The 12,870-nt window shown below is 33.1% G+C and overlaps 1 protein-coding gene across 1 annotated transcript; it reads left to right on the top strand.

The window, feature by feature from the left end:
- Nucleotides 1-353: 353 nt before the first annotated feature.
- LOC106055821 (uncharacterized) lies at nt 354-11,805 on the top strand. The gene is made up of 8 exons (XM_013212294.2): nt 354-555; nt 5,452-5,720; nt 6,386-6,658; nt 6,786-6,913; nt 7,122-7,184; nt 8,939-8,987; nt 9,170-9,232; nt 9,625-11,805. The coding sequence occupies exons 1-8, from the start codon at nt 516-518 to the stop codon at nt 9,715-9,717; spliced, it is 978 nt and encodes a 325-aa protein (XP_013067748.1). The 5' UTR covers nt 354-515; the 3' UTR covers nt 9,718-11,805.
- Nucleotides 11,806-12,870: the final 1,065 nt, after the last annotated feature.

Here is a 12,870-nt window from a genome sequence, read left to right as displayed (position 1 = left end):
TTAAATAATTTTGTATGTTTTTCTTGCTACATCTATCATTCATTAGTCTTTAAAAAAAAGTTGGTCAGCTTTTTATAGGAAGAATTGTCTTTTTAAAAAGTATGTTTTTTTATATTTTAGGCCTAGGTCTACTTGTTACTTGTTTATTCACTTCATTGAAGCACAAAATAGATCTTCGTTTTCTTAACAAAAAATTATAATATGTAGTCTATTTTTTTAAATTTTATAACATTCTATTTTAGTTGAGCAAAAAAGTACTGCTGCAGTCTTTGATCGATCCAATGCCCCACACTTTCCGGATCGTCCCGCCAGAGAAACACGTTTTTGAAAAGATTGTATCGTTTTTTTGCCACATTTTTTATGAATTCATACGCCATTTTGGCTTCGTGTTGATGGTAAACAAATAGACCGAAAGTTAACTTACTGACTCTCGTATAGACTAATAGATCTAGATTCTAGATAGATCTAGATCTAAAGTATATAGATCTACATAGTCTAGATCTGATTAAAAGAAAATGTCTCTCCAACCTCAGGATAAAGTTAATATGAGCCTTGGTAATTGTGATTTTATTAATTTTATTTTTAATGTCAACACAGACAAAGTGAAAGTGTCAAAGTCACTCTCACTGACGACACTGAGACTGAGTGACTGACTGTGTGTGTGTCCTGTGAAAGTGTCACACAAAGCTTTTCTCTAGCCTAGGTCTAGATCTAGAGACTAGTACTACTTCTACTAGTAGGTAGAGTCTAGATTCTAGTATCTAGATCTAGCCTGACTAAACTTTAGAAGTCGTCTAAGTCTAAACTAAAGTTTAAAAGTTACTCTTAACTCTTAAGTGACTTAAGTCTTAAGTCTAGATTCTAGTCCTAGTTATTACTAAGATAGTATCTTAAATTCTTAGCTATCTACTCTAGTCTAGTAGATCTAGAATATATATTTTATTTGTCTATTTACAATATTTTAATAAGTCTTACAAATATTATTAATTTTTATTTCATTCAATGATTCATTTCATAAAATATAAAAAATCAACATTCTGACACCATGACATGGTCTATGTCTATGGCGTCCATGGATTGGATGATCTTGTCTACTAAGCTTACTAAGTCACTAAGTCTAAACTTAAACCATTTTCAGTAAAGTAAACCGATTACACACATCTTCTGATTCTTCATCATGATCATTCAGATCATGATGTTCATGTTGATGATAATAATGACATGTCTCATTCATGTTCCATTATAAAATGATTATAAATTATTATTCAATGATGTTGACATTGTTATAACTGTCATTAATTTTAGTAAATCTAGATTATTATAATTAGGTCAAATCTAGATTTTCTAGTCAATTATCTAGTACTAGTAAGTACTAGTTACATTACTAGTAGTAAGTAGTTAGTAGTAGTATTAATACCACAGTACTTGTTAAGATCACTAGAATAACTAGATCTATGAATCTAGGTTTAGATTTTACATCTCTAAATCTATAACTATACAACACTATAAAAACTATATAAAGATTTAGACTAGATAGATCTATCTAGATGTATTCTATATAGACTATTATCTGGACTTTCTATAACAGCGATTCTCAACTTTTTTAGTTACATGACCCCCAAATTAAATACAATTATATTATTTCCTAAATTAAATTAAATATCAGAAGACATGTCAATTATTCTCCTGTTAACAATGACATTTGATAAGGAAAGTGCATTCCGTTTAGTCACGAATTTAGCTCCAATCATAACTCGAACAGAAGGAGATATAAAACAACTATAGATACAAAATCACCAAACTTCTCAGTACCAAAAAGGCTAATTGCAATGTTCCAGTCCGAGACAAATAGGGAAAACTACTTTCTTCAATAAATGAACAACTTGAAAGATGGAAAGAATATTTTCAAGAAGTGCTCAATAGACCTAAACCACAAAATCCACCAGATCTAAATGCAGGACCAACACTAGACATAAACATGGAAGAAATAACAAAAGAAGAAATAAGGAATGCACTCAAACAAATGAAGACAGGTAAAGCAGCTGGAATTGACAACATACCACCCGAAGTCCTAAAAGAAGGAGGAAGTGAAATAGTTGACCAAATGCACAAACTATTCAACAAAATTTGGTTAACAGAAACACCTCCGGGTGAGTGGAAAAAGGGCTTGCTAATAAAAATACCAAAGAGTGGAGATCTATCACAATGTGAGAAATGGCAAGGCATCACTTTGCTGTCAGTACCAAGCAAGATTTTTAGCAGAATCCTACTAAACAGAATAAAGGGAGCATGTGATGAACACCTAAGGGAAGAACAGGCCGGATTCAGAAAAGGGAGATCTTGTACTTACCAAATAGCTACACTCAGGATAATTGTAGAAGAATGTGTCGAATGGCAATCTCCTCTATATGCAACTTTTGTTGACTTTGAAAAAGCTTTTGATAGTGTCGACAGAGAATCTATCTGGACTGTAATGAGACATTATGGGATCCCCAATAAAATAATAACCATAATCAAGAACCTTTATGATGGTTTCACCTGCCAAGTAACCCACTGTGGCAAGCTGTCAGAGGAATTTCCAGTCACAACAGGAGTCAAACAGGGATGTCTTCTTTCACCACTCCTGTTCCTTCTAGTACTGGATTGGGTCACAAAAGAAGCCTACTCTAACGCATGGAAATGAATCCAATGGACTCTCACACAAAAGCTGGAAGATCTGGAATTCGCTGATGACATAGCCCTATTATCACACAGACTACAGGATATGCAAGAAAAGGTCACAGCTTTAAGCGAAGTAGGAAAAAGAGTAGGCCTCAAAATAAACCACCAAAAAACTAAAGTACTTAAAGTAAACAATAAACAAAGTGGAGACATAGTATTGGATTCTCAGACAATAGACCAAGTAGAAAAATTTATATACCTTGGGAGTGTAGTCAGTATATCAGGTGGAACAGATGAAGACATTAAACACAGTATAAATCTAGCACGTCAGACATTTACACAGCTAAAACCATCCTGGAAATCTCCTTATATCTCAAAAAGACTAAACTAAGAATCTTTAACTCTAATGTCAAGGCTGTCCTAGTGTATGGTTCTGAAACATGGAGAACAACTGAAGCCACAACAAAAAAAATACAGACCTTCATCAACAGATGCCTGAGAAATATCCTAAAAATACACTGGTATGACAAAGTAGAAAACACCAAACTGTGGGAGATGAGTGGACAGAAAAATATAGAAGTGCATATCTTAGAGAGGAAGTGGAGATGGATTGATCACACCCTTAGAAAAGATACCAGCAACAGAGCTAGGCAGGCCTTAGAGTGGAACCCCCAGGGAACAAGACGCAGAGGAAGACCAAGAAGAACATGGCGACGCAGTGTACTTGAAGAAGCAGAGAAGACCGGGAAGAGCTGGGACACCATCAAAAAGCTAGCAAGAGACTGTGGAGAGTGGCGTGTTTTTGTCGAGGCCCTATGTTCCATGAGGAACTCAAAGGAGTGATGATGATAACTCGAACAATGTCTTTGGACAATGGTAATATAATTCCTCGGCAATGGTATGAGGTTTCATAACTATGATAATTCTGACAGCCAACAAAATAAGGAGTTTCTATGGCTGCTATGTTTTGATTTTATGGTATTTGCCATGTGAATCAAGTTAGGATTTCTTGACTTGTCAGCCTTCAAAATAAAATTTATGAATGTCCTATCGGTAAAGTTTCGATGCTTGTTCGGTTTCAACCATTTGGCAGATGCAAATCATTACAAATGACTCATGGGGTTTTATCAATTCATGCTTGCAGAAAAGAGTGTGGGACAACAAAACACAAACACTGCACCTCAAGTAAGCATTAATGGCCAACCACTAGAAATTGTTGATCACTTTTGATACCTTGGCTCCATCATATCCAACAACACTCTACTGGATAAAGACATAAACAACAGGATAGCCAAGGCAATGGCCACCATGTCACGGTTGCAGAAAAGAGTCTGGGACAACATATTACTGACTAGCAGTACTAAAGCCCTAGTCTACCGGACCTGTGTGTTGAGCACCTTGCTGTATGGAAGTGAAACATGGTCAACCTACTCATGGCAGGAAAAAAAGCTGAATGTCTTCCACCTCCGATGCCTAAGGCGGATCTTTAAAATAAGGTGGCAAGATAAGATAACCAATGAGGAAGTGATATGAAGAGCAGGGTGCCAGGACATCCGCTCTGTTATCAGCAGCAGACGCCATAGCTGGCTTGGCCACGTTCGTAGAATGCCAGTAGGTCGACTTCCACAAGATATTTTGTATGGCGATCTAATAGAATGCAGGAGAGCCGCTGGTCACCCACTTTTACCGTATACGGATATATGCAAACGCGACATGAAGATCTTAAAAATGGACACCAGTAGCTGAGATAAAGTGGCACTGGATAGATCCACATGGAGAGAGAGCATAAAGTAAGGGTCTCGTATTGGAGATGCCATACACAACAGAAGCAGAAAGAAGGGTGAAAATGTAACAGCGCCTGGTGATTACATATGCCCAACCTGCTGTGTATCAAGGATTGACTTCTTTAGTGACACAAGAAGTTGCAAAGGGAAAAGATTGTCTCTCGAGACGTAAAATTTCACAGATTGCTTGAAGTAAAACCATGCCTCAAAAAATCATCTTCTTTTCTTTTCTTAACATTCTTTTGCTCGATATCCTTGGTCACGTGATGATTCATAATGAATGTATTACCTTCAATATCTTGGACTACAAAATGATAGCGTATTACTGCTTTTAATTGGTTCATGACGTGTTTAAATCTTCACCATAGAAATATTGTTTGATTCCACAAGGGAGTTAAGCTTTTGATGGAAAACAGTTTCAGATATATGTGCTGCAATAATTAAAATGTTATCTGCAACATCTATTTTCGAATGACAGCTATAATAATAAAAAAAAAAGAGTAGCTACCAATAAAAAAGAAGCCTACCTTTATATATACATATATTCTTTATTTCAATCATATTCTTTGATTGTAATGGGCTTCAGGGATACTGTATTATGATGTATCACAATAAATTAATATCCATATCTAGATTAAGTTTAATATATCTACATCTTCTGTAAACTTTAAAAAATGGCAATTAAGCTTTTTTTAGAACAGTTGCATTTAAAATATGCAGATTTTAAAAATTGTTTTATTTATAAAGGTCAGTTTTTGATCACCCTTTCATTTGGTTTATTAAATTTTAGTTCAGTGGACAGCATAGACTAAAAATACACATTGCCTCCTCTGTTTTGACGTTTATAATAATTATAAAGGTCATTTCTAGAACTGATGCATCAAAAATAGCGATAACATTTATTTTTGCAATTGTTGAAAATCATTGTTAATGAATCATAGAATCATTATTTTAGCCGTAATGAGTAAAGACAGATTGAATTATAACTATACTGTTTACTTCACAGATGAAATTATCAAGATTTCAAAGTCTGAGAAAAGAAAGCAGGCTGTTCAAATTAAAAAGGGACTAGTTTTTTCTAGGGGCCAAGGTGTCAAAAGAGGGCGAGGGAGAGGAAGAGGAGGCAATCAAACGAATGTGAATTCCAAACAGTTACAGCAGAAGCCAGACATCCCAGTGCGTGGTAGAGGAAGGGGTGGCAGAGGAAGAGGGCGCGGAGTCTTTCAGCAGCGCAATAAAAGTATCAATCCATTGGATAGAATTAACACAAATAAGGTTTGAATCAGTTTTAATATTTCTTTCTTGATAAACTTTAATTTTTTTTTTAAATCTCGGTAAAAAAAACCCCAACCCTCTCTCATTTATCTCATACAAAAATTAGATTGACACAGTCTTGTATATAAATCATAAAACTGTTTTCTATGTCCAGGGCTGTATGTAAACCTAATATTAATACTAGCTACATGTTCTTTGCAACTCAGTCACAAGTTAGTCATTAGGAACATTAAGACTTTTGATGTCATTGATGCTATCAACAAAATGTGATAAAGGACTAGAAATGTTTACGTTTAATGATAAGTCTTGTCTTATTTTAAATATGTATGCTATGTACTTAGTGACAATAAAAATATTTATAATAATAAAAAATAAACATCTTTTTCCTTAAAATTATTTATTTACCAATTGTGCCCAATTATGAATAAAATGATGTTGCTAAGATTATTGAATATATATAATTTAATTTAATTATATAATTTACATTTATTGTCTTAAATAGCAGTCTCGTCATAAACATGTTAATGCAACAATTGAAAACAAGAACATTATAAAGTTAATTTTTCCAATATTTAAAATGTAATTAATTAAAGTCTGAAAAAAATGTCATTCAAGATTCTATTTCCATAAGCTAATGAAAATTTATGCTATTCTTCTTTCTGCAGTTTACAGCAAACACATTTAAAACTAGAGGGCGAGGCAGAAACACAAATGTACAGCCTTACAAAAGAGGTCAGGCTAACACTCGGCCAAACAGTGGTTTCAGGGATCATCAGAGTGAGGCAGCTAAACAGGCAGCACTGCTGAGAGAAAAACAGCTGGCCTTAAAAAATTTACAGCTGGCAAAACAGAACGTTCAAAATGTGAATTTGGCTTTGCAAAAAAGTTCAAGAGATTTAGTTGTCAACCAGAAAAGAGGCCTTAATAATATCACTACAGTATGTAATAGTTTTCTTTGTTACCTCTATGGCATTTTTAGGAGGGGAAAATTTTTTGATAAAGTTGGAAATTCATGCGCCTTTTTTTTTTTTTTTTATATCATTCTATTTTTCTTTTGTATCCTAGTCTAACAGAGGTAGAGGAAGAGGCAGATTGCTAACACAACCTATTCGTCAGCTGAACAATACCTCAGTCACAGTTATCAATCCTTCCGCACTGACAGCTAATGCTTCAATCAGAGGGAGAAGAAAAAGGTTTGAATCATAAAATAGTCGCAAATAGTGTTTTTTTCTTTTTCTTAGAGCAATCAATTTTACTCCTGGGGTACTCTGTGGACTTGCTGGGGCACACTGTAAACTAATTTGGATAAAGGAAATTTGAAATGAAAAGCCTGATTATTAGAGTCTGAGTATTGACTTTGATTGATGTTCAAATGTATTTTGTCTGTCTTTTTACTTATAGATGGAGAGGAAGCTTGAATAAGCAAAGATCAGAGCATTTCACTATTCAAGTCGCTAATGAAAAGTAAGTATTTTATTCAGATGTCTGTAGTTTAGGAAAATAGGCTTATATGTGGCTGTGAAGAACTTGCCTAAATAATTTCCACAACTGTTGCAGTGATCAGAGAGAAATTTATTTGGGGGGGGGGGGGGGGGGGGGGGCTTTTTAAAAAAATTAATAACACACATTAAATAAATAAAAATACATTTCTTAAGAACATTTGGCCTACAGAAGAAAAAAAGTTTATATATATATATATATATATATATATATATATATATATATATATATATATATATATATTGATGCATGTTATTCATTATGTACAGTTTCTGTATTCAAACTCATTCTTGTGATGACCCTAACACAAATAATGAACATTCATGTTTTTTTTTTAATTTACTATTTAATAATTTCAATAAGAGGCTCATTTCCTTTTAAATATATTCTGATCTGTAAATGAAAATCTTTTTATTTAATATAAATGTAATGCAAAAACTTAGCCAATTGACACAAACTTCTTTATTTTGAATTTCCCATCACAAAATTGTGGTAACTGTACCTATATTGGTTATAACTTAGTAGACAAATCGTTTTTTAATTAGTTAGAATAATTCATGCTGTGGATCCCAGCACACTTCCAAATAGAACTCAATGAAAGAGCAGACATAGTGGTCAAAGATGGGAGAATGACTAAACAATAAAAAACCCTCTCTGACTGGAAGGAATGAAAAAAAAAAAGAATAGAATAAAAGAGAGATGGACCAACCAACTCCAAATTTCTATTACTAGCTGTCCTGATATGACAAACATATATTTCGTATCAGAACTGGAAACAACAGAATGAGACAACACCTGTTCCAGAAGCTAAAAATAGGGACCAGTGAGATTTGCCCTTGTGAAGTATCACTAGAGAATGCAGACCATGTCCTTCAAAGCTGCATACTCTATCAAGAGGCCTCAACAAGACTCTGCCCCTGATCCCAAAACCCCCCCTTATAGAACAAAAACTAACATAGATGAGGTTGTGTGTCAATGTGTTATGCGCCAGGAGGCCCATTGACTCCGACTTCAGCCTGCTTTTCTTTCTGGGTGTGCTCCCATAGCCTTTGATCATCCAAGATCATCTGCAAGGCAGCAGGTGTTTATTTTCGGAGTTTTCTCTCCTAGATGAACTGCTATCCCTAGCTAACGGGTTTCATCTACCCGGGTTTAGAGTTAGAGCGCCCTATACTCGCTTTTTGCAATCATTTCCCTGGATTTCTGAGATGTTTTTAGTAAATATTCTAACCACTGGAATACTTCACCTCATCCTCCATGACTGCAAACCAGTTGGTCCGCGGCTGTTTATTTGCTATTCACAGCTAACCCTTATATCTAAGGGTCTTTCCCATATCCGCCACCTGGGGACGCGCTTGGTAGAAGGTGGTAGCTCCCCCAACTATATGGAGAGCTCCCTGATTTGGAAACCACTGCGCAGTTCATCTCATGTATTGGTCTAGTCATATGAACACTCCAACATGACAATGAGAACGATGAAGAAGAAGAAGAACAAAAACTACATGTAGATCTGGAAATGATTGCTCAGTTTATCACAGATATAGGACTACTCATCTGAACCCTTCAACATATAAATGAGAATGATAAAACATAGAATTCATGCTAACATAACTTAAGTAATTGTTTTAGAACTTAGCAAAAAAAAATGTTAATTACAGTTACACTTTTTGAAACATATGCAGGTCTGATTTAACAAGAATTTGTTTCCTTCATTACAGCTTGCAGCAAGTTAAACAGGAACAGGAGTCTATAGTGGATCAGTTGAAGGTAATAGTACTTTGGCTACATTTGTTAATCTGAAATCTTGGGTGGAGATGAACATTTTTTGAAAGTTTTTCTTGTAAAAATTTTTGCGCAGACATTTATTGCATTTCATTATCTAGAATGAGTTTCTAAACAGTAAGAAATCTCCTTAAAGTTCTATAACTTTGTCTTCCTTTATGTTACAGTTATTAAAACCAACTGTTCCAACTGCTTATAAATTCCAAAAAAATATGTTCGCAACACCAGCGGTAAGTCTTTATGAATTTATGATTTCCTTCTTTGACTGTAACAATTTAGAAAAAGTTTAGTTTCATTAGTATACAGTTTTCTGAATTAGGAATGATTAAAATATCTAGTCTAATTTTAGTAGGTAACCTTATCTTTTTTTTTTTAACAATTAAAACTATGTTATTTTTTTTTATTTCAACACATAATAAAGATTATTATTATTTCAATTATTTTATTCTGGGTTCAATATTCCTAACATTTATACTTATCCAAACAATTCTAATAGACATTCAATGTGTTCATCTTAATCTAATTTGGTGAAAAATATCAAGACTATTCTCATCATATTGAAACTTACTGTTTAAATATATGTAGTAGTATACCATTCAAATCAAATGAAACATATCCACAGACTGGCCTAAGCTTAAATGAAAGATTTTCAAGTACAGCTATAGCAGAGAGTGGAGATGCTTTCAGTCCAGAAGGAAGAAAAGTGTTTTTGTAGCACATCTTTTAGCTGCATCATGTCTCTCTGGTGAAGATTAGTTAATATTCCAATGGTTGTTAAAAATGTTGATGCATGGAACTCTCTTGTTTCTAAATGTGATGGAGGTCCTTTTAACGTAAAATTGATTATCTTGTTTCTTCAAGAGATCCGTTATATCATTTTTTTATTTTTGCAAAATGCTAATAATTAGGTATAAATGTTGAAGCAAGTGTGATTTTAGCTAAATACTTGTTAATTAGAGTTATTGTAGCCACTAGAACTATCAATACTTAGACCTTGTTGATCTAACAGATGGTATGATGAGGATCTTTCAGCCAAATTTATTTGTTAAAATTTTTTTTTCTAGTAAGATAGTGATTATTGACTTGGATTAGAAATTACAATTTTGATTTAAATATTTTAGAGCTGGTAATATCAAAAGTACTTTTCACTCTTAAATGATTTAGGCTCAGGTTTGTTGTATTAGGTTTAGGAAAGGGGCATTTTTATCAGTTTTAGACTTCGGCATATGACATTTTAAAGCAATATTTATTAGTGTTAGGAATTGAGGGTAAAATCAGAGAAGTGTTAATAATTTGGAACAAATTTAGTATGGATTAGTCAATGGTTGCTTAAACAAATACAAATAATTAAAAAAATATATAATTCACCTGATAGCTCCAACAACTACAACATTGGATTGACTTTTACATTTTTAATATCACTTATTTGGCAACTTTTGTGTGTGTAGTTCTGTTTCTAAGTGTATTTTTTTGTGTGTGTGTGCATATCATAGTGACAAGTTGTAAAGTGAGATAAGTTCTTTAGTGTGACACATTGGTCCAAGGGTACGCTAGGCTCCTTTAGAGATCACTTGTGTCTGATGGGTTAGTCCTGCTTTTACAGGTACACTATAAATAATCTTAACATTTATTTCTACAACTCCAAAAACCTTTTCATTTGTTGTGAAAGGCTTATTACATGTTGGCTGATTGGGTTGTGTAGATTGTTTTACATGTTTTCTTTGTTCCGTTTGGTTCACTGTAAAATAGTGCCCCCTTATCTTTTTTTAAAATAATAAAAATAACATAATTAATATAAAATTGTTAACCTTCGCATTATTAATTCTGATTTATATTAAATCAGTCGTATCCATCTTTGTAGCATCCATTATAATTAACAATCATTTTGTAATTTGGGCTCTTCTGCACAAGACACAGTTATTTTGAAATAAGGCATACAATCTTGTATGTGAACAATATTTTTGTAACATTAGGAAGCTGTTTTCCAGTATTAAACATGCTCTGATCAGAAAAGAAGTGCTCTAGCATGAATCTAGAGCTTGACTACATCTAGACACACAAATCAAGTGTCTTCAATGTTGTTGTTTTTTCTGCCAGTATATAAGTGTAAGAAGTGTTGAAAGTAGATAGATGTAACTTGAAACTATAAATTAATAACAGTTTTTTTTAAGGGTATTCTATTTTTTTTTTTTCTAGTATAAAAAGTATTAAAAGTAGATTGATGTAACTTACAACTATAAAATAATAACACAGTTTGGTTTGGCTAATTGTTCTTGCAACTATTTGTGTAACATTTACCTCAAACTAGTTCAATGATTTTCTTGAGATAATTAGATATAAATGTTTTTTTTAATGCTGGTAATTGGTGCTTTATTACAAACTAGTTATTTCCCCCCAAATCCCTTGATGTAAATAGTGTAATTCTAAGAATTGATGTGTATGTTTCTTTACAATTAAGAAATATACATTTAAGGTTGTTTTAAATCATAATTGGTAATAAAAGTAGCCTCGCTGTTTTTAGCTCTTTTGTCCCCTGACAGTTCAGTTCAATTTGAAAACATGTTCACATTCCATGGTATTTTAATCAACTAACAAAATAATGGTACATTAATAAAATGATTTCGAATATTCTATTAACAGTATCAGAATTTATTTTTCTGACCATTAAGGTTTTTATAAAGTGATTAAAAATGTGCACAACACTGTTTCATCTATCTTTACTTCAGACATTAATCTTCTGTGCTTGAATGTGAACCTGCAGTGACAATGCAATGTTTGAAATAAATATCAATATGAACAACCATTTTTGTGTAGTTTTTGCTCCTCTGCATCTTTGAAAACAAAATATTTATGGAACTTGAATAAGACTATAAAAAGATCTGTTTTTCTATCTTCAAGTAAAAACTTAAATGTTTTATCAACAGCTTCATGCAGTATCACTATATGCACCCTAAAAAATGCTGTGAATGAAAGAGGGAATAAAAAGGTCTTAACAGGGTGGATAGACTTGAAATAAGATACCCACTCAGTCATTAAACAGAATGCCCTAGGTATTAGAAATCTCTTCCTTCAGCCAGCTGTAGATTGAAATTGGCAGTCATTTTTTTTGTGTAGACATAGAAATGCCACATGGTAACTGAGATTAAGTGTGCAGGAAAAGTATGTTATGAGCACCTCAATTTCTAGCGGCTCCTGAAAGGGGAAAAGACGCTATTAGTTTTGTGTGGTTTGTCAGTCCATCCGTCCCATTTAGATATCGTAAACTAGAAAAGATAGGGAAAATCTGACATAATAATATTTTAGACCATTCAAATTCACATGATAACTGAGATTAAGAGTGCAGGAAAAGCATGTTGTGAGCACCTCAATTTCTAGTGGCCCCTGAAAGGAGAAAAGACGCTATTAGTTTTGTGTGGTTTGTCGGTCCGTCCGTTGCGTTTAGATATCATAATAGGAAAAATCCGACTACAAAATATTTTAGACCATTCAAAGTTCTGATACAACTGCTACTTTTTTTTTCTGAAAGCGAAAAATCTTAATTTTTAAAATCAAGTATACAAGCAGTTTTTTCATAAAAATACACCATTTTCTACAACTATTCACTATTAATAGTAACAAACACTGGAGGCTATTTAGTAAGGGAGATGACTATTTACCATATTTTTAACACATTTATGCAAACAGTTTTAGATTTTTTGTAAAAAAAATTTTTTTTTTTTAACAATTGTATTAGAAAGTTAAGTAAATGCTGTCATACTATTTTATTTTTAAAGAGAAAAAAATCTATTTGGTATGCATATAAGTGTAACATAATGTAAAACAACAATTAATAAGTAGTTTTTCATATTATCGTGTAAACTGCTGAGTA

This window comes from Biomphalaria glabrata, chromosome 15 (genome assembly GCF_947242115.1).
Source record: "Biomphalaria glabrata chromosome 15, xgBioGlab47.1, whole genome shotgun sequence".
Taxonomy (NCBI): Eukaryota; Metazoa; Mollusca; class Gastropoda; family Planorbidae; genus Biomphalaria; species Biomphalaria glabrata.
Note: the sequence above shows the minus strand (reverse complement) of the source record. Positions and strands in the feature narration are given on the sequence as shown.